The sequence below is a fragment of the Gobio gobio genome (assembly GCF_949357685.1).
Source record: "Gobio gobio genome assembly, chromosome: 14".
NCBI classification, from domain to species: Eukaryota; Metazoa; Chordata; class Actinopteri; order Cypriniformes; family Gobionidae; genus Gobio; species Gobio gobio.
Window position 1 is genome coordinate 35148565 of NC_137107.1, and position 22054 is coordinate 35170618.

At 37.6% G+C, this 22054-nt stretch overlaps 1 protein-coding gene across 1 annotated transcript in view; it reads left to right on the forward strand.

Moving 5' to 3' along the window:
• cacna1bb (calcium channel, voltage-dependent, N type, alpha 1B subunit, b) overlaps positions 1–22054 on the forward strand; it is a gene marked incomplete at its 3' end in the record, with an annotated part of 202456 nt that overhangs the window by 73022 nt on the left and 107380 nt on the right. The window contains exons 6-9 of the mRNA XM_079835329.1: positions 3466–3557; positions 3679–3831; positions 5304–5491; positions 21740–21843. Coding sequence (XP_079691455.1) covers positions 3466–3557; positions 3679–3831; positions 5304–5491; positions 21740–21843 — 537 coding nt within the window. The remainder of the gene's footprint in view (positions 1–3465; positions 3558–3678; positions 3832–5303; positions 5492–21739; positions 21844–22054) is intronic.

The window sequence follows — 22054 nt, forward strand, 5'->3', positions numbered from 1 at the left end:
GAGTAAAATACCACCTTGCTTTAGTAGAAAATACTTCTTAGAAAACTTTTAGTCATAATGGTGTTGACTGTGAAGGATCCAGGGCATTGTAGCGGCTAAAGGCTGCAAAGAATCGTAAATACAGAGAGAATACTGCAATCGAAAATCAGAAAAAACTCTGTTTGTAGTCAACATTTCAAACTGGATCATAACGAACACAGTTGCTACGTCTGAAATTGAATACTTCATTACTATATACTATAGTATGCAGAAAACAGTACGCCAACAGAGTAGTATTTCCGAATACATAGTATTCGAAAAACAGTAGACGAGAAGTCCCTGGATGACCTACTACTTTCTGCAAGATTCTGAAGTGGCAATTTGATGGACAATTTACTATCCTCCACGGGAGAGGATTTATGAATGGAAGTGAAGTGACAGTACTTACACTGGTAGGTCACATGATAATAACAACATGGCGGATGTAGTATATCCGGATTACATTCATACTATATAGAACAGCCTTTTTTAACGTTCGCGAAGTTAATTCAAATGAAGTACCTACTCAAGACGGTACCCAATTTTGAGTGTTTTAGGCTAAATGGAGGGAAAAACTTTTAGCCAGTTCCGCCCAACCTCCAAAGCAAAACAGTGTCACATACAGGTAAGAAAGCTGTTGCCATAGTGTTCCATTTTTAACATAATGCTAGACATAGTTCGATACAATATTCTGTGATATACTCGCGCTTAAAATGAATAACTCTTCTGTTAATAACACTCTGTGGATCCGACTGTCCCTGGGTGGGGATACAAAAATACAGAAGTATAATCTGTAGTTTTGCGTCATCCAGGTAACATATACTACCGACATTGTAACAAAACAATGTTTGTTTGTGTGTCATATTTTTCTCAGAAACTTCAGAGAATCTACTTTGAATAATTTGTTTTTATTAAATATCACCATGCATATGTACACATTTTAGTTATAAAGCAAGAATCTTGTTCAACTTTAACACATACCTTTTCCTGTACATCTGTGCAAGTGAAATCATTGTGACCTGGCGATTATGTGGCAATAATTCACTTTAACGCCGTAACACATTCCCTATGTCACAGTGTATTTTGAATGTTTGCATTTGATGAGATTTTCTGTTTCTTTTTTTACGTTGACTCTTCATAATGTGTCGGTAGCCCTTGACTTGTATTGCATATGAAGCATATCTGTGAGATGGACAGCTCAGACTCTGACTGCACAGCTCCAGCAGAGGGCGCTGTTGTCGCCACACTAGATTACCTGTTTATGAAAAGGTCAACTTTATTTAAAAAAAAGAATGTTGAAAACTTTGCTAACTCTCCCTCCTTGTCTGGCTTTCTTCCTCCCTTCCATCTCCCTGTTTGGGTAGTGAGTTAGATAGATTGCGGGGGTGTTGCGGCAGCTCTATCATATTTAATGGGGCATGTCTGCTCAGCCTCACAGTACTCTGCATGATCCCTCCACCCCAACCCTCTGCTGCTATCCTCTCTTCCCTTTTCACAGACATCCATCATTGTTTTTTTAAATCTCTCACCCTCCTATTCTTTCTCATCTTATGAGCAAATCAGATCATATGTCAGTGAAGAAAGATGCTCCTCTGCCAAACATACGAACTGTAACTTTTATATAAGCTTACCCAGTTTGCCTGCTGCGAGTCGATGATTGTGATTTAATGGGAAGATCTTATTCACAGCCACATTTGCACAAATGCAGTGTGCGGCTGGTTCCACTCCAGTGCTCCTGAGGACACGCAGGCTCATGTGCGCTACGCCAGCCCGGCGCATTGCCTTGGCAACATCTAATGGCTGTCATCTCGGCGGTGTCACTGTGATGATGGGATTAGATTAGATTAAGTTATGCTGATTTTCCAGAACATAAACACACACAACACTGAAAGCTGACAGTTTGTTTCAGTGGTGTTTCTTGTGATTGCTACCTTACATGAGTCACTGACCTAAAAGGCGATCCCATCTATTTGATACAGAATGAGATGAGAATTAAAGACATTTTTTCTTGCTTGCTTTTTTTTTGGGTGCGTGAAAAAAAGATTGAAATGTATCGAGTGACACCTGTGATATCTTTTATGAATACTTTTGTTTTGCTTGCATTTTGGCGACCATTTTTATTATTATTATTATTATTAAGAGTAGTATTAATTATCAAATACAAATAGTATATATTGTAAATAAAAATGTATTATGTATTATAATATAAATACATTATATGAATGTTATAAAATGATAATTTTAACAACAATAACAATAATTAAAAAATAATAATAATAATTAGTAGTAGTATCAATTAACAAATAAAAAATATATAATTTAATGTAAATCATGCATTAATTGTGTATTATATATAATCTAAATAATTTTTATATAAAATAATATTGTAAAATTTTATAAAATAATAAAAAATATGAATATAAAATATGATAATTGAAAGCAATTACAATAACGTTTACAATAAAATATGATAATTGTAATTAAATTTAATTGCAACAATTGAATTATTATTATTATTAATCACAAATTATTATTAAATAAAAATAGTATATAAAATATTTTTTTAATTCAATATTTAGTGATGAATTTAGTGATGCTGCCAAAAGTGTAAATACCGTGCCTTGTTGGCAAAGTGCTATTCGCACTAGCTCTGTCTAACAATGCCTGGTCGGGGGAAACAAGATTAAAAAAAAGACGCTTGTGTTTCCACGGAAGGCTCATGGATCCTGGTTTTGACGCGATCGGCCCGGGTTTCGAATCCACCTTTTGCCGAGCCCGCTCTTCTCCCTTTTCCCATCACATATCACATCAGAAAGGCATTTACTTTCAATAAAAATTAAGAAAATTTTCTAAAAGTGGAAATAAAGTGGCTAACGAAATGTTTTAAAAAAGTATTTATTGGGTAGGGTTAGGGGTAGGTGTAGGGAGGGCTTTTATTATCCCATTAAGGCAGCATCCATTCATTATTTTTAATAAATATACACATTTACACTGTTATTATTGCATCCGGTTAATGTACAACAATACTGAGGTGCAAATAATATGCATCTGTCAAAAATAAAGTATACATAGAATCTAATTAGGCTACTATTTACACATATTGCAAAGAACTGCTACTTTTACATGGTGTTAATAAAATAAAAAAATCCCCTTAGAATGCTATTTCACTTAGTAAATAGCATCTACAGCTATTTGCACTTTGTGTAAATATCATCTATCGCTCAGAAAAGATGTTATTTTCACTTAGTGTAAATAGAATCTAGTTGCTTAGAAAATAGTTGAATCTAGTGCTATTTGCACTTAATCAAATATCCAAAATTGAAGCAGGCCAAATGGAATGATTTAAAAAACGAACAACACATATTGATTGGCCACTAATCTGAACTAAACAATGTCTATGGTGGTCCCTGCTCTCTATTGACTTGTGCATGTTTGTGTTTGTGACAGGATTTTAACCACAGTTGGTTCAGAGTTTGACTTAAGAACATTGCGGGCCGTCCGAGTGCTGAGACCCCTCAAACTGGTGTCAGGAATCCCAAGTAAGTGTTTGGCAGTACAGAACACTTCGACACTGTTTGTTGAGATATTCAGACATTACAAATATAATGATACAAGTGAGACAATTTTTCCAAATATAACCAAATCTGGTTCTCTCTACAGGTCTTCAAGTAGTATTAAAGTCCATAATGAAGGCCATGGTTCCCCTTCTTCAGATTGGACTGCTGCTCTTCTTTGCTATCGTTATGTTTGCCATTATCGGTGTAGAGTTCTACATGGGCAAGTTCCACCTCACCTGCTTTAAAATTGATACAGGTTAGTCTACTTCCTGTTGTGTTTTTTTTTTCTGTTTATTAAAGTCAAATTTCCTTACAGGGTGTGATGATGCAAAGCTTATTATGAGAGGACCCAGGAAATAAATCTTACAGCCACTGTAGTCGGAGACGTTTCAAAGCACACCATCTCAAAACATCCCTTTGTAGCACACATGAAAAAAAACAATTCAGGTTGTCCAAGAAAAGAAACTCCTTATTAGATTTTCTTGAAGAATGAAGATAATAAAGACACTCTAGCAGAAAGAAACCCACACTGGTATCACAAAAAAATTATAAACTTAATGTGAACACACCCTTTACACAGAATTAGTCTTACCTGTTCTGATCAGAGTCATCCCAGGCGCTTTCTTTTGCTTATGGAAATTTCCTCCACCTGCCTTGCTCTTCACTGACTGATATTTACCCACAAAACACTGCTGTTTCATGTGTTTCGAGGTACTGAATGTGAGGGAGAGAGACATGATACATCTTTGTGCTTTCTCTCTCTTTTTTTCTGTCTCCCAATGAAAGCATTAACTTTAGAGGTTCATTATCATTAGCGTTTCATTGTGCTCTGATGTGTAAGTACATTGACGTTTTCCCCCCTGAAACCAGTTAAGCGTAAACCCCGTCCTGCAGCCAATTTACAGGGAACTGCAGCTCAATCACACAGTTACCTGTCAAGAATAAAATGTGTACTTAAAAAAAATCATGCTACATAGACAATAGATTATAATTAGAGATGAGGAGAAATGTTTTATATATATATATATATAAAATATAATTTCTTGCGTAATATAGATCATTTTGTTCTTTAGTACAATTACAACATAAATGCTGTCTATTTAATTTTTAAACCAAAACATATACCTATAATATTACGTTTAATATTTTTCTCAAGAGCTCGGGGAGCAAATGTTTTTCTATTGTAACCACACAGCACGGCTCTTGAAGATGAGGACATAATCCCTGTTATTGCAGCTGGAGGCTATGTTTGTGTGTGCGTGCGCATGTTTGTGTATTTATGTACTATATTTCGGTGTCCATGGTGTGAGGGATCTTGACAGGTCGTTAATGTAATATGTGTGTGTGTGAGTTATTTCAGTTCGACACAGTGCGTGTAATTAGCTAGTGTCGGTAATGAGGTTTCCAATAAGAAGCTGAGCTGCTAACATGTGCTCAGCTGCTGCCTGCTTCACCCCTCAATCAGAAACATCAGCAGGTGCTATGCCTCAGAGAGAAAAGAGTGTGTGTGTGTGTGTGTGTGTGTGTGTGTGCGTGCGTGCGTGCGTGCGTGCGTGCGTGCGTGCGTGTGTGCGTGTGCGTGTGTGTGTGTGTGTGTGTGTGCGCGCGCGCGGGCATGTGTGTGTCCAACCAGTTTGGAAAGGGTGGTTGCAGTAATTTCCCCTTTAGATATGTAATGATTATTGATTTAGGCCTATGTACATGATTCTTTTCTGTTTGTTTGTTCAGGAGAAAAGGTTGGTGATTACCCGTGTGGTGTAGAGCCTCCCTCAAGAGTGTGTCCCAATAACACAGTATGTATGGAGTACTGGAAAGGACCCAACTTCGGCATCACAAATTTCGATAACATCCTCTTCGCCATCCTCACAGTCTTCCAGTGCATCACTATGGAAGGATGGACTGATGTGCTATATTATGTGAGTTGCTATTCAAATAATTTAAAGAAATGTACACGTGAAGAATGGAAATGAAAATGTACTCACTCCCACATTATTCCTAATCCTTATTATAGTCTTTCTTCTATAATCCAAACATGTGAGGTGAGGCTGAATGTCTGGGCAGCTCTTTTACATAAAACGGTAGATGGTGAATTACCATGCCAAATGGCAAAAAGAAACATCATAGAAGTATTCCATTTAATATATGCACTAGGTTCCAAGTTTTCTGAGGTAATATATAGTCTGCGAAAGCTTAGGCGTGACTTACTGCCTTATGAGCCAATGGTTTCAGAGAGGCTTCTGAGCCAGTATAACGGTCTAATGATCTACAGTACAACACAATAGAGCTTTGTTTTCTGCAGAACTGCTTTATAGATGAAACTAATTTAATAATTGATGATCTTTACAACGGAGCAGAATCAACACTGAACTGACTTTAGATGAATGATGACACCGTTCTCTTTTAGAGCTGCAGTACAGCGGAAATTAATGAAATGAATCATTTTCATGTTATCACTGTAAAGCTGCTTTGAAACAATCTGTATTGTATAAAGTGCTATATAAATAAAGGTAAAGGTGAGAGCTTTGGTGAAAACAAAGAAAATATTTACATCCCACAATAGCAATGTCTCTCTAGAAATTAAGTCAAAAGCCTAACCCTAACCTGCATTTATACACAAACTGACTGCCAACCGCAACTTTCTAATCAAAGTGTCTAGTTACACCAACTGCAAATAGCCTACCTTGTTGGCAAAGGGTGTTTACACTAACTCCGTCCACCATTGTCTGATTGAGCCAGTCAGGGGTGGACTGGGACAAAAAAGTGGCCCTGGACTTTCTGGCACAAAGCGGCCCATCACACCCACTCTGCAACACACCTCCCCATAAACCCACCAGCTCATTATACACAGAGCAATTTTAAACAGAAGCTATTTATACAAAAATATGAATTATATGAACTGTTTTATTGAAATGCTTATCATACTGAATGAGACTTCTTTAGGTTATAATTTGTCTTTCCACACATGGAAATTCACATGGCAAATAGTATTTTTTTTAATACAAATTTTTTATTCTCTTTTCCATACACTTAAGTTTAATATCACTAAGTTCAATACCTACCATAAAATCAGACCATATACAATGCTATGGTCTAGAAGACTTAGAATGAAGGGCAGAATCTGGACTGTTTTAGGATGTCTTTCTAGTGGTTATAGTATCTAGATATCTGTAATTTTATGGAATAGAGCTCAAATAGTGGAAAAGAGTTTAAAAATTATATGAAAAATACAGCATATTAAAATGAATTGTGAAGGATCATATGACACTGACTGAAGTGTGGAATAATGATGCTGAAAAGTCAGCTTTTACAGGAATAAATTACATTTTACAATACATTCTCATAGAAAACAACTAGGCCTATTAGAAATTGTATTAATATTTCTTAATTTTTGTGGTTTTACGGTATTTTTGATCAAATAAATTCAGCCTTCTTTCAAAAACATTTTTAAACATTGTTTAATTTTTATTTATTTTTTTAAACATTTAAATTGTTTCACACTTTTGATTACCAGTGTGTAAAATAATGCACATGAACTAACTAGCAAATTATATATTTATTTTAATATATGACACTTTTCTACTTGGCACATAGGCTACATGAATTTGAAAGTTGACAGTTTTGCCATTTATGTGTAGGCTAAGCCTATGAATTATTAGAAAATTATTGTGAAATTACTGAAGAAAGCCTGGAAACAGAAAGACAAACATTCCCTCTGATAGCCTATGCTGGAAACTGCGACACCTACGTTAATGTTTCTTTGTGCATTGTGTGACGAATAACGTAAAAGGCATTCAAATCTGAGAAATTCTAAAAGGTCAGCAGTAGTTTACATCCCTGGAAATTAATGTCCATCGTTTAAAATCGTTAACAGTCTGGAAATATTGCTGTAGCCTATTGACTCGTCATATTCAGCTGTTTATCTTACCTCAGATTGCATTCAATTGCTGCGCTGCTCGGCTGCTGTGGACAGTAACTCCCGCCTCCTTCAATTTGATTGGATATCGCAAATATTTTGACATTGACGAGCGCTTTTGCACCACTGAGACTGATCAGGCTAAATAGATTAGAGTTATGCCTCAGGTGGGCTGCGCGGGCCAGTAGGAAGGATATAGGCTACGTAATTTTACTATATTTAGTCTTCATATATAATACAAAAAAAAATACAAAAGAAATCCCACTCATGACAGGATCAATTGTGTAAAGCAGGTGGCGTTAACTTCTGATACACCCCACCTGAGTTTGAATCCACCTTTTTCCAAACTCATTCTTCTCACTTTTCCCATCGCATATCAGCTCGGAGAGGAGCTCATTTTAACTCTTTCCCCGCCATTGACAGAAATTTTTCGGCTTTCCGTGTTTTCACTGTTGTATGGTGGTGCGCTATGACACATCTTCTGAAAGAGTACTGAATCTCTGGATACAAACATAAATGACATTCTGAATTCTGATTTTTAAATACATTCTAAGGGGAAAAAAGTTTAGACGCACACAGATATCAAGAATTAGCATATGGTGACATAATGCTGCAATGCATGCTGGGAGCCATGAGTTTTATACTGTGGTGGCTTAGTACAGTTGGAGCTAAACTCTGCAGGACATCAGCTCTCTAGGACCGAACTTGCCACCCCAGTGATGGCCACTTGTACCTTAAAAGGCCTTTATGTTCAAAAGAAAGAATTTTCATCGTACAAAAAATGGCTCTAAACTGGACTAAAAAGGTCAAATAGATTACAAGAATGGCTACAGTGAGGGGGGGGGTCACTGAATATTGGTCTGTTGGTCACACAAAACGTTTTTATATATATTCAGAAGCCTTGAAATATGGCACACGTCATATGCCCTTTTTTATGGTCTTTTTATGTCATTTTGGAGCTTGGCATTAATCACCATTACAAAATGACATATAAACTAGAATAACTGCGTCTTTTCCATGCATTGAAAGTATTGTAAGCTTCCTGGGAGAAAGAAAATGATACAAGTTTGGAACATGAGGGCGAGTAAACAATGACATAATTTTCATGTTTAGGTAAACTCTTTAACCTCACACACACATAAACACACATGCATTCACAGACATGCACAGTGTGGAATGCTGATGTGAAATATTGTGTGTGTAATCTCAAAGGCTTTTCTTTGTTTCTGAATTTTATTTTGTTTTTTGGAACATCTGACAGTCTGTGTTCTGCTTGTCTGAGTGTTGAGCCCTGGAGACTGTCTTTCTGTAAAGGTGCTAAAATCTGTGCGTGTGCCTGCGGATGTGAATACAAAGTGGAAGAGCAGAAAAAAAGTTTGCTTGGTTTAATTATACATGCAAAAGAACATGTTCATAATTTATGACATGCAGGAATTTCACGCTTATAGAAAACCCTACTGCGGCCGTGTGTTTTTACCACAGGCCAGTCATTATAGAGATATCACATTCAGGATAGATGCTGGCATGGACGGAACTGTCTCAGTAACGCTTCCAGGGAGCGTAGTATAAACCCTGCTGAGTGACAGCAAAGACAGACTGCTGTAGTTTCACCTGCTCCCCTTCTCCTCACAGTTTACAAATGTGTACAGAGCATCAGACTGCCAGAACATGGTGTGGGGCAACATATGCCACCCTGTTCCCACACCACTCCTCCTGCCACCCCAGACTGAGACGAGAATTATGTTAAGCTGAACTCAAACTGTACGCTGCCAACCTGTTCCTGTCATATGTGGAGGCCTGCTGGTTATACCCTCTCTCTTTCTCTCACTTTCACCCACCCAATTTCTGACACAGCTCTTGTGCCATCTCAATTTCTAGTATCCATCATGGAACCTCAAACAATGCTTTTTAATTACACTCAATGTTTTTTACCGATACTTGTTTTTAGTAATGAATGAAGTTAGGTTTTTTGCAGGGTTCAAAAGTAAGGATTTTTATTGGGGGGATTATATTCCCACAGAAATATATAATACAAATATATATGTTGATATAATAATAATATTAATAATAATAATTTATTTAATTTTATAAGAATACTTTTTTACATTATTTTTTAAATATGTATTATTATTATTTATATTTTAAGTGTAAAAATGTATACATTTGTACAAAAAGTTTTTTTTATTAAATATTAGATTTTCCTTTCTATTAACTATTCTGACTATTACTAAAAACAAAAAACACAAACAAATGCTGCCTTTCTAGATTTCTGGAACAGAGCAACTTTCTCCTCTCTCTTCACTCTTTTTAGTTTTCTTATTAAGTACAATAAACCTTTTCACCAGGCAACTTTAGCACAGCTTTAGTACAGTATGTGTGAGTGTATCTGATTAGCATGGGCTTGAGGGCCACATGACCTCTCAAACTGCATTGGTGGCCCCTCAGGCATTCTGCGAGGCCTTTAAAAACAGCTCGTGTTCTCAGAATACTGTAAAAACATGTCTCTGGGAGACCATAGCCGGCTTCATCATTTTATTGCCAATTTGTAACTACTGGAGCTTGTACTTTAACCGTTCCTTATAGCCCAGAGGCTTCAATCCTATTTCACAGAGACTGACTCGTTTATAAAGTAGCTCAGTGCATTTCTTAATCCCTCTGCATTCAAAAGCAAAGACCTATAATTGGTGACAAATAGAGAGTAAATCAATATATGTATTGTTCATTATAAGTCTTAGATCTTTCCAAGAAGTCACCCGTATGAGTGCCATTACTTCATACTATCATTGTGCCAGAAGCAAGTTTGATGTTTTCCTCCATCTTGTAGATGGATAGAAATTATACTATATACAACTATACAACCCCAAATCAGAAAAAGTTGGGACAGTATGGAAAACGAAAAAAAAAAAAAAAAAAAAAGTATATATATTGTAAAGTATGGAATAGGGGTTCGTTTTAGGATGGGAGCACTACAGAAAGATTCCGGCCAGAGAATCCTTTATCAGCTTTATTTCAAGATCAGGATGCCAATATACAAGTTCAAGTGTATGTGGTCTGAACAGGGAGAAAGAAAAATAAATAATGCAATGGTAATAATAACTGATTAATAAACAAATAAAGGAATACTATACTATGCTCATTGTCATCACTCACAACAGTACAGTACATAAATTAATAATTTACGTTAATACAGTGCAACAAAATATGTCACTATATGCCCTTTAATATCTGTACTGCTGCACCTTTAAGTGGCTATGCAGACTGACACTGTATCACTATAACACTCGATGCAGGTAGCACAAAATAAACAGTAAATGCACTGTACTCGAACACAGAAGCATATTTCTAAATAACTAACATGAATAAGGTCTAAATCGACATATAGAGGGCTAATTATTGCATACAGCAAACATGTTGCGCGATCAACAACACGATCTGACATCATGACTACACTAATTAGTCACGCAGTTCAACAAATAAAACTAGTTCGCGTGAACATACATACATTTCACAATATTCATCACAACGCAGTACAAACATGCAACAGTAGTAGGAACTTACTTGCTTTTCATAGAACGCACACTAATTAAAGAAAAGGGTCTCTGAATCTTCTCTCATCATCCCTGAACACAAACCGTCTGAGCAGCGCGCTGTATTTCCTGTCCAGGCGCAGTTCACGTGATGGAGCGTTCAAACGCACTTAGAAAACCTCAGCGCTGAACAAATAGGCTTTCAGACATATATATATACACTGTAAAGAAATGGTGCTATATGGCACTAAAAGTGGTTATTTGGCTCGTAATCATAGGGGAACCACTTTAAGTGCTGTATAGCACCAAATATTGGTGCTTCAGTGGTTCTTCAGCAGTTCTTCACCGGTTCTTTGGGATGACTGAGATGCTATATAGCACCACTACCATATACAGAACCTGTTAAGATATGGTGCCATGAACCACTTTATATGATTTCGAGCCAAGAACCACTTTTAGTGCCATATAGCACCATTTGTGTATATATATATATATATATATATATATATATATATATATATATATATGCCGAATTGATTTTACAAACATAATGCACTATGTAGTTCAGCCAATCATTCATTGCTTCCAAATGTTTTTTATTATATGATAAATTATTTTTATTTGCATTGAGATGTTCAATTAGAATTTTAATTCAATTTTATTTTTCTGTACTGCTGTTATACAGAAATATAATTCAATACAATTTATTCCAAAAAGTTCAAAAAAATTATTTTTAAGGAGTTGCGTGTGTTTCCACCGCTAAACTTAATGTATATATAAAGCACAAGGCTTGGCAATTCAAGGAAACTGGTGTTCTGAATCCTTTTCTTAAGGCTACTGTGGAAGATGATGTGTGATATGCTGCTTTTTGAGATGCTATTTATGGTTGGAATGCAGGATGGATCATGTCATGAAATAAGAATAATGGCAGCACTCCATTTTCTAGATTGCATGTCAGAGTAGCTGGAATGTGACTTCTTGGATTTATGTCTTTATAGCTCTGTGAATACTGACAGCACGATGGAATAATGGGATTGTTTGTAATGGATTATACACATAAAGGCTTTTTTCATATTGCAAATATTCCCAATGCAGCAAAACTGGGACTGTGATAGGGAATCATTTTCTAACTTACAAATCATAACAACCGGTTGTGTGCCTTGTCTGAAGTAAAAGGCATTTCTTTATTGAGCATCAAGTTGTAGCTCTATAAATGACAGATAGGCAGAGGGCCAGAGGTTAGTGTAAGTTTCTCAACCTAAGGAGCTACATTATCCCCACCCATAATGAGCTCCGGCCCAAGCAGGCCAGCGGGGGCGGAGTCCTCTGCTAATGACATGGCACTCCTCATTTCATGCCTGTTAGTTTTATTACAGTCTCGCTGTGCTAGAGATTAATCACTTTCTGCTTAATTACCAGTGCTGTGTCATGCTTGTTTGGGGATGCAGACAAGATCCCCTGTAGTGGAACAACACTACCTGTTGGAGATGGGAAATGTATTTGTTTTTTATAATGTACAATACATTTAAATGTGTTTTTATCATGAATAATTTATTTACAGAGTAAAATGACTTTCTATTTATGTCACCATGGCTATATACAGAAAACTGTTGCCATTTGTGTTTTAGAGAGATAAATACTTTTATGACCCTGCCCAGTTTTGTTATCATTAAGATTTGATGGTTTAATTTGCACTTGATTGGATTTGTTCAATAAATAATTATAGTGTCACTTGTTTTGAGACTTTCTAGAGTTATAGACTACCTTGAAAAGTGCAATAGAGTGGCATTTAAATTTGAACTTGAAACATACTGTACATTTCTGTGGGAAGGAGATTTGTGTGAACATGGCGACACCCAGGGAGATGTACACCGATCAGGCATAACATTACACCTTCCTAATATTGTATTGGTCCTCCTTTTGCTGCCAGAACAGCCCTGACCTGTCGAGGCATGGACTCCACTAGACCCCTGAAGGTGTTCAAGTTCAGGTTTATTTATATAGCACATTTAAGAACGGCCGCAGGCCGACCAAAGTGCTGTACAACAGTAAAATACAAGTGAAAACAAGTAAAAACATAAAAACAAAGTTTATAAAAGTAGTAATGTGAGAGATAAAAATTAAAACAACTTATAAGTTAAAATCCAAAGAGAACAAGTGGGGGTTTTTTTTACTGGATTTGAACTCAGATAGAGTGGCCACAGTTCTAATTGAGAGTGGAAGATTGTTCCATAATGTGGGTCCAATAACTTCGAAAGCCCTATTTCCCATTGTCTTTAAGCGAGCTCTGGGGATCTTAAGAAGGAATTTGCCGTCCGATCTAAGTCCTCTCGCCGGAGTGTAGGGGTGTATTAGGTTAGTCAGATAGAGAGGTGCCAGGTTGTTTAGGGATTTGTATACAAATAATAATATTTTAAACTCAATTCTGAACTGGATGGGCAACCAGTGTAGGGATATCAGAAGCGGCGTGACATGATCAAATTTTTTCTTTCTCTTGAGGAACCTAGCTGCAACCGAGAAATTTGTGACTTAGAAATGCCGTAATAGAGTGAACTGTAATAGTCCAGCCGAGATGTCATGAGGGCATGGATGGCAATCTTTAGCAAGTCTTCGGAAAGAAAATATTAAATTTTTGAAAGTGAACGAATATAGCCTACAACAGAGCTAATTTGTTTATCGAATTTAAGGCAGTTGTTGATTACCACACCCAGATTTCTCACTTGTGAGGATAAAAAAGGATTTAAATGCTCAAGATCCAGATGATTTTGTGTTTTGGATTCAGAGGGGCTAAAAACTATGATTTCCGTTACCCCTGAAGGTGTGCTGTGGTATCTGGCACCAAGATGTTAGCAGCAGATCCTTTAAGTCCTGTAAGTTGCGAGGTGCGGATCCATGGATCGGACTTGTTTGTTCAGCACATCCCAAAGATGCTCGATTGGGTTGAGATCTGGGGAATTTTTAGGCCAAGTCAACACCTCAAACTTGTGCTTCTCAAATCATTCCTGAACCTTTTTTGCTTTGTGGCAGGGCATATTATTCTGCTGAAAGCGGTCACACAGCCACCAGGGAATATCGTTCAGTAATTTGTGCTACAGTAGCTCGTCTGTCAGATCAGACCACACAGGCCAGCCTTCGCTCCCCACGTGCATCAATGAGCTTTAGCCGCCCATGACCCTGTCGCCGGTTCACCACTGTTCCTTCCTTGGACCACTGTTGATACTGACCACTGCAGACCGGGAACGTCCCACAAGAGCTGCAGTTTTGGAGATGCTCAGACCCAGTCGTCTAGCCATCACAACTTGGCCCTTGTCAAACTCGCTCAAATTCTTACTCTTGCCAATTTCTCCTGCTTCTTCTATCACATCAACTTTGAGGACAAAATGTTCACTTGCTGCCTAATATATCCCACCCACTAACAGGTGCCGTCATGAAGAGATAATCAGTGTTATTCACTTCACCTTTCATAAAGTTATGCCTGATCGGTGTATACAGTTAATGATAAACATTTTGTCAAGCAAATAAGATGGCTGAAGTTGCACGCAAAAGAGTCTAAACTCATAATAAATTCAGTCTGCAGAAACGAAACAGGAGTGAAAAAAGAAGAACTTTCTGTTTATAATCGTACACTTGCAGAATGAATGCTTGCATTGCATAGCATAATTGGTTGCTAGACCTATGTTGACACTGGCATATTTTATGGTAGCACTGTCACTTTCTTCCCTTACATGCCTGCCATGTTTTGGGCAGCAAGCAAAGGAGCGTATTTTTAATCATAAGAACTAGTAATAACCCACGTCCTGCTTTGAATGGAATGCAGCATTAAACAAGCAGAAACATGATTGGTTTTACTTCATTCGCCTCTCTTGAAAATTGGATTTTGCAACAAAACAACCCTTGTGGAAGGTCTTGTCCGATTTCTAAAAGTATTTTGAGGTATACCTCTTTGTGGTGATTTTGAAATTATTCACTTCTTGATGTTGTCGAACCTACAGCATCTTTAATTCATCTAAAATCGACCTTCTGGTCAAGCATTTGTAATGTTAATTTGTCTATAAAACAGTCAGCTCCCTCCAGGGCAGTAATAAGGTGCCATTTATTGACGTGTGAGAGCATGCCACCCGAAATGAGACATCATGTGGTCCGTAGCCCCATGTGTGACAATTGTTACACTAAAATGTATAGTCAGCCCGCAGCTGTTGTGCTATTCCAGTATCCAGTGTGTGTGTTTCGATGTAATCAGTGTTTTTGCTCTTGTTACTGCAGGCTGAGTCACCAGGCCTCTGTGCACCTTGACCCTGTCAGCCGGTCGTCCTGGGCTGTCAGACCCATCCCAGAGCTCATTAAACGTCTTTAAAAATAGCCTGTTGGGAGCTGGATGGAGGGCAATCATATTTGGATGCATGCAGCATTGAATCATTTCAGGCTTTTCCCCTTCTTTCTCCTCCCTCCTTTTGGATATAATTACAGTGGTAGTGAAAAATATGCGTAGATAGAAATGCTTGTCTTATTCCCTATCACCCTGCAATCCGGTTTAACCAGGAGCTAAGTGCACTGAAATAATGCTGCACCATATTTAAATTAAGCCGCAGGGTTTCTTTTCGCTAGTAATTGCATACTTGTGGGCCCAGAAATGTGTGGCAGCAATAGTCATCGAATTATGATCAAATGATGGAGAAAAGCATTGTATCTAGGCATATATCCAGACCCAGAGTGCAGTAGAGACACTTTCCGCATCTTAAAGAGCTGATTCAGGTGTATAAATCACAATATTAGTCTCAGTAAAGCACTCCAAATAATTCCTTAAGTGAATCGGGTGCTAAATCAAATAAATTATGCATTTCGTTCTTAAATTCTGAATTCATCCCACAGTCTTTATTTTTTCACTATCTTGGCATGAGGGAAAAAAGAAATATGTTCATAATATGAGAAGAGCTAATAATGTAGTTTGTGTCTCATAGACTAAATATTACACTAATCTCACACTTACTAGATCTGACACTTTATTCAGTCTAATGTGCATAATGCTGAATAAAGCATTATGATAATCACTGTTTATAGATTAAGTAGAAGATGTGTGTTTGTGCACAGTGTTTTAAGGAAGTGTTACATGCGGTAGACCAAAGAAGATAAATTGGATGAAGTGCAATGTCACAGTGTAGCAGATTAAGGGAAATATGATAAATATGCTTTTTGCTTTTGCTCCTGTTTTAAAGCAGCACTAGGTAACTTTTCAACCTTTATAATATATTTTCAAACCTCTTGTGATGATACATCGACTTACAATAGGTTGAATGACACGTCTGCCATAGCCTGACGGGGTCTGTATCGTTTTTAATCGTACTTTTAAACTTCGGGTTTCGGGTAGTAACCCGAGAACAAAAAGAACTACACAATTCGACTGCTTTACGGCATATACGTCACTTCCACCACCACCCCCACTTCCTTAAATTCAGACGTGCGAGAAAAACTATCATTTGTTTGCCGAATGTTATAGTCATGGCCGAAGCAGCACAGAAAAATAAGAAAGCAAAGGTTTTGTCGGAGGAAAGCAAAAAGAGGAAACGAGAGTGATCGGATTAAAGGCAGGACGAGGATCAACATTGGGCCAGTGTTTGCTCGTTGGCGTGAGCTGAAGGAGGAGGGGCTACATTCTTGCAAGTAAATACATATGATAAGACGTACAAAATCATATTTTAGGATACCTAACATGTCTGTGATATTGGTTTATTTGTCTTGCCTCAAGCTATAATGCAAATCGATTTTTCAAATTTGCAAATTCATCTATGGTAGCTTGATATTATAATATTGACGATATATGGTTATTACCAGTCAAACATTGAATTGAAGTATCATATAGATTCTGTAAAACGGGAACCAATAGACTAGGCTACTATAATGGCGCTGGCTTGTAAACGTGAGCATCGCGATCATTTGGCGTTTGAAAAAAATAAAACCCATGAAATTATATTCATATGACATGCTGAAACATATGCCACTGTACCTGGGATGAAGACGTTTCACACGCGACGCAAGCAGAACACCTGCATGTGAACTCCTGCAGTGTTCAGGGCTATCATAGTTGTCATGTCAACAAATGCACGTGCGATGCATCCCCTGATGTAGGATGACAGTTTACGACAGTAGTAGAGGACAATACTGTTTCCCAACTGTAGGGGGACCCCGAGAGCAAAACCTACCTAGTGCTGCTTTAAACTGTCTGAAAGTCTCACACCTCTAAAATATAATACCGAACATTTGTCTTATTTTGGCATCAGTTTACAGTTCAAATGTTTGTGGAGAAAGGCCATTTTTACTTTGTGTGTGACCATGTTGTTGCTTGTTTCTTCTTGGCTTTAGTTTTCAAGTTATTTTGAGACTGTTAAAAGGAAAGTAAACAGCCTTTGCTTTGTGATAAAGACCTGTTTGGCTGCATTTTCTCTCTGCTACTTTTTGTTAAAGGGATCCCCTGGTGTTTAGACGTGTATGGCTTAATATAACATAAATGATGTCTCTTACTGAAATATGTAGTAGTAAACCCATGAAAGATCTACGTTATTTAATAAATCCATTATATATTTGGACAATGGGCGGCGTCATTTTGTTTGCGTTCTAGGTCGATGACGTAGAATGGTTGCACTCTGCAGTCAACTGATGCTACCCGTAGCTATTTCTACCACAACACAACTCGAAAAATGTTTCAGAGTTAAACAAAACCAATCAATTGCTTTGTAATTGCATTTAAAACACACTCAAACACACGTGCACACAAACACACACACACACACACACATCCACGCTCAATCAGCCTTATGTTACATGAGAGTTGACTTGCCTAACTTGTCACCTGGTTCCGATTCGGCAGGCCAGCAGCCCAGCACTCTCCCTAGCTGAATCCGAAATCGCCCCCTAAACCCTCATTCACTATTCCCTACTTTTGTCCACTAATACAGTTCACTTGATGAGTGAATGAAAACGAGTGCGTGAAGTCGGACAGCCGCTGTGTGTACATCAGCTGTACACTCGTTATTGCGGTGCAATGTGGGATAGAATGAATGCACTCGAACATGTCCACTATGGTTTCGGACACCACTACAAATGGCTGTCCCCTCAAATAGTGCCCTATTTAAGGGTATAGGGAGCGATTTCGGATTCAGCCCCTGTCGTGGAGACTGACGAGGGCAGCCCCTAACACATCTCAATTGAGACAGAGCAGTCTGTCAGAGATGTGTGTGTGCGCACGCCAATCTGTTTGTGTGTGTTTGTGTGCACATGTGTGTTTGAGTGTGTTTTAAATGCAATTACAAAGCAATTGATTGGTTTTGTTTAACTCTGAAACATTTTTCGAGTTGTGTTGTGGTAGATATAGCTACGGGTAGCATCAGTTGACTGCAGAGTGCAACCATTCTATGTCATCGACATAGAACACAAACAAAATGGCGCCGCCCATTGTCCAAATATATAATGGATTTATTAAATAACGTAGATCTTTCAAGGATTTTCTACTACATATTTCAGTAGGAGACATCATTTATGTTATGTTAAGCCATACAAGTCTTAACACCAGGGGATCCCTTTAAGAAACTCTGGAGTTTACTTAAAAAACTTTTTAATCCAGTGATGCCTCTTTCATAGCAGGTTCATAAACCCTGAAGTCTTGCTATTCCTGATTTTTCTGCAAAACTTTACCTTAAACAGGTTTAGACATCTGTCAAGGGCAGACGGTTATGTTTTGCTACATGTGGCTGCTGGGAAAGATAACTTCCTTCCTGATAGTGAATAGTATAGTGAATAAATGAAGCAGTGCAGAACAAGGACATAGGCTACTATACATCATAATGTAATTGCAAAATTTATGACATATAAATATGCTGGGTTATTCTTGCACATAATGTCTTCTCTGTCTATTTTGTTTGTAGATACTGAACCACTTTTATTCTATCTTGTAACACTCTGCGATGATGAATTGCTTTGGCATTCTAGAGAAACTAATTCCCTAAGTAGTTCCTTCGTCAGCATAAGTGAGTGTAGACGGGCTCATCTGGGCTCTGAGCATTGACTGGGGGACTGTTTCACACAGGTTCCATCGTCCCTCATGGGAGCTTATACCTCCTGCTCCTCTCACTGTTGCTTAATTAGGAGTGAAATGACTGAGTGCAGGTCTCAGAAGCAGAAGCCTGCAGGAATACCGAGACATGCTGATGGTGGTGGGAAAAATAACAGTGTATACTGTAGCCACAAATGATATTTTCAATTTGGTGATGCTTTTTCTTTAATGGAAAATGATTGATTGTCCTTCAAAAAAGCTGACTCCCCTACCTGCTGGATTATGATGCAAATTTTTGTAGTGTAGTAATAGCAGGAATTATAACGCACATATATAAAGTCAAGTAGAGATATTGAAAACAAGACAAAGACATTTTAGATGTGAAGGTACCTTTACAAAAAGGTAAGCTTCATATTTATGCTCCCTTCTAAGAACTGTCATTTAAGCCACACTCTGCAACCAATGTATCCTTTGAGGAGAAGGCAGTCCCAAAACAATAAATGCAAGATGGCAGTAAAAGTAAATGTATTGATGATTATAAATAAAATTCATTCAAGAAGTAATGAGCGTGCTAGGCTTTGGAAAACATGCCATCTGATCTGGACTAAAACTAATGGAAATGGTTTTGAATATATGTGATTGACAAGATCCATCACTGAGCTCATCTACACCTTGTGTGTTTTGGCTGAATAATTTACCTGTTCATTAATGATTTATCTCGTTTCTCTTCTCCCACTTGCTTTAGTGTTTATTGAGCAGCATTAAGTCTCACTGGTGCCTCATCTCACCTATGGGGCTTGTTTTTGAGATACACAATCAATGGCATTAGCAGCAGGGCGATTATGAAGAGGGCAAAATTGATCCATGTTGCTTTGATGTCTGTGAAGGGTCCCATGGGGATGTTATTTAAGAGATTTAAAGCAGCAACAGTTATTAAATAAAATTATTAATTGAATGGTTTGTGGTTTGAGTAGCTTACACTATTCAAATATTTTTTAATAGTCATTTTTTATATATATTTTTATAATGTATTTCTATTTCTTGCCTCAGATACAAAGGGAAGTGTTTTCAAATGTCTATAATTTTGAAAGATTTGCAAAAAGTTACTGCATTTTATCTTCAGTGAACTGAATCAAATGGATTTGTTCTCAATTTTCTCTAAAACATAAAAAGCTTTTGAAATTATAACCATACACTCTAAAAAAAAAAGGTTTTATATGGCACCAAAAATGGGTCTTGGCTCGTAATCATAGGGGAACCTTTTTAAGTGCTATATAGCACCAATTTTGGTGCTTCAGAGGTTCTTCAGCGGTTCTTCAGGGGTTCTTCACCGGTTCTTTGACTAAGGTGCTATATAGCACCGCTAACGCTAACTAAGGTGCTATATAGCACCGCTACCATATACAGAACATGTTAAGATATGGTGCTATACACTCTAAAAAAAATCCCCTCGTAATCATAGGCAAACCTTTTTTAGTGCTATATAGCTCCAATTTTGGTGCTTCAGCGGTTCTTCAGCGGTTCTTCAGAGGTGCTATACAGCACCTTAGTCAAAGAACCGGTGAAGAACCTCTGAAGAACCACTGATTACGAGCCAAGAACCATTTTTGGTGCCATATAGAACCTTTTTTTTTTTAGAGTGTATAGCACCAAAAGTGGTTCCTCTTTGATTACGATGAAGAACCATTTTTGGTGCCATATAGAACCTTTTTTTTTAGAGTGTATTCTGATATCACCTTAAAAAGCGAGATGACGGTAAAAGTAATGAAGTGACAAGGAGGTGGTTATGGCAGAGAGTCAGTAGCCCAATTTCCATTACAGATTTTCTAAATGTCGATAAAAAACTATTGCGAAATGACAGCATTTCCATTGATCGATGTTATGCGACTAAAACATGTTTTTTCATCTCGTGATAAGTCATTCCAAAAATCATGGCAACGGATGTTGGTAGGTTTACGTATATCGTAGCCACCGCACTAACTATTATTATCCAAGTATTAATGGAAAGGAAAGCCCCTTATACTTGGGAGCGGCCACATATGAGGTGTTTCTCCCTCCTGTCTGCTTCAAGGTCTTCTTTGTTGTTTAGAATTCTTTTGTCTTTTGTCTCGTCTTCTGTCCAAACATACCGCATCATCTTTAAAGAATGATCGACTTTTATGTACTGTATGCCAGGTAACCTGAAAATGCGAAAAAAAACATTGCAGTTTTGCGAAAATATACCTTTTTCGAAATGCCTGAAAAACCACGTCATGTGAGCTTAAAACAATATTTTGCAATACATGGGTTTTTTGGGGAAATTGACGTGTTTCCATTGGGCGTATTTTCAATTCGCAATTTCAATTTGCTCAATTTGAAGGTTAATGAAATGCAGTTTAACTCATGTGAAACTCATTCACCTGGAAGTCTGATTCTCTCTGCAAGTCCCCATCGTTTGATGGAGCTGAAGCTCTCATGAAGAACACGCTCTTAATGCAAAAATCTCTGGTGGCTTTGTGGGAGTGGATTTGTAATGACTTAGCATTAGATTATCAAACCATGAGAATGATTAAAGTAATTAGTCTCAAAATGCTTTGCATAGTTGTAGTCTGAGATGTGTTTTCATTCACGAGAGCATGCACAAGATACTGCACACAAGGGCACTACTGTAACATCACCTACTTTATTTGTTTATGCACAGGCCAATGATGCCTCTGGGAACACCTGGAACTGGCTGTACTTCATCCCTCTCATCATCATTGGCTCCTTCTTCATGCTTAACCTTGTCCTGGGTGTCTTATCAGGGTAAGTTGTACATCAATTTTCCTTTCTGACTTCCCTTCCATGTTCCATCAACCAAGACACACTTACATGTACCGTATACACATGTATTCTACAGTGTTGATGGAAAGCATTGTGAAGTATTTAAAGCTCATTTGAATCATGAGATTTATCAAGACATGAGATGTATGAGCATTTTGATAAAAGTGAGAAATAGTGACTTATTTAATGTATA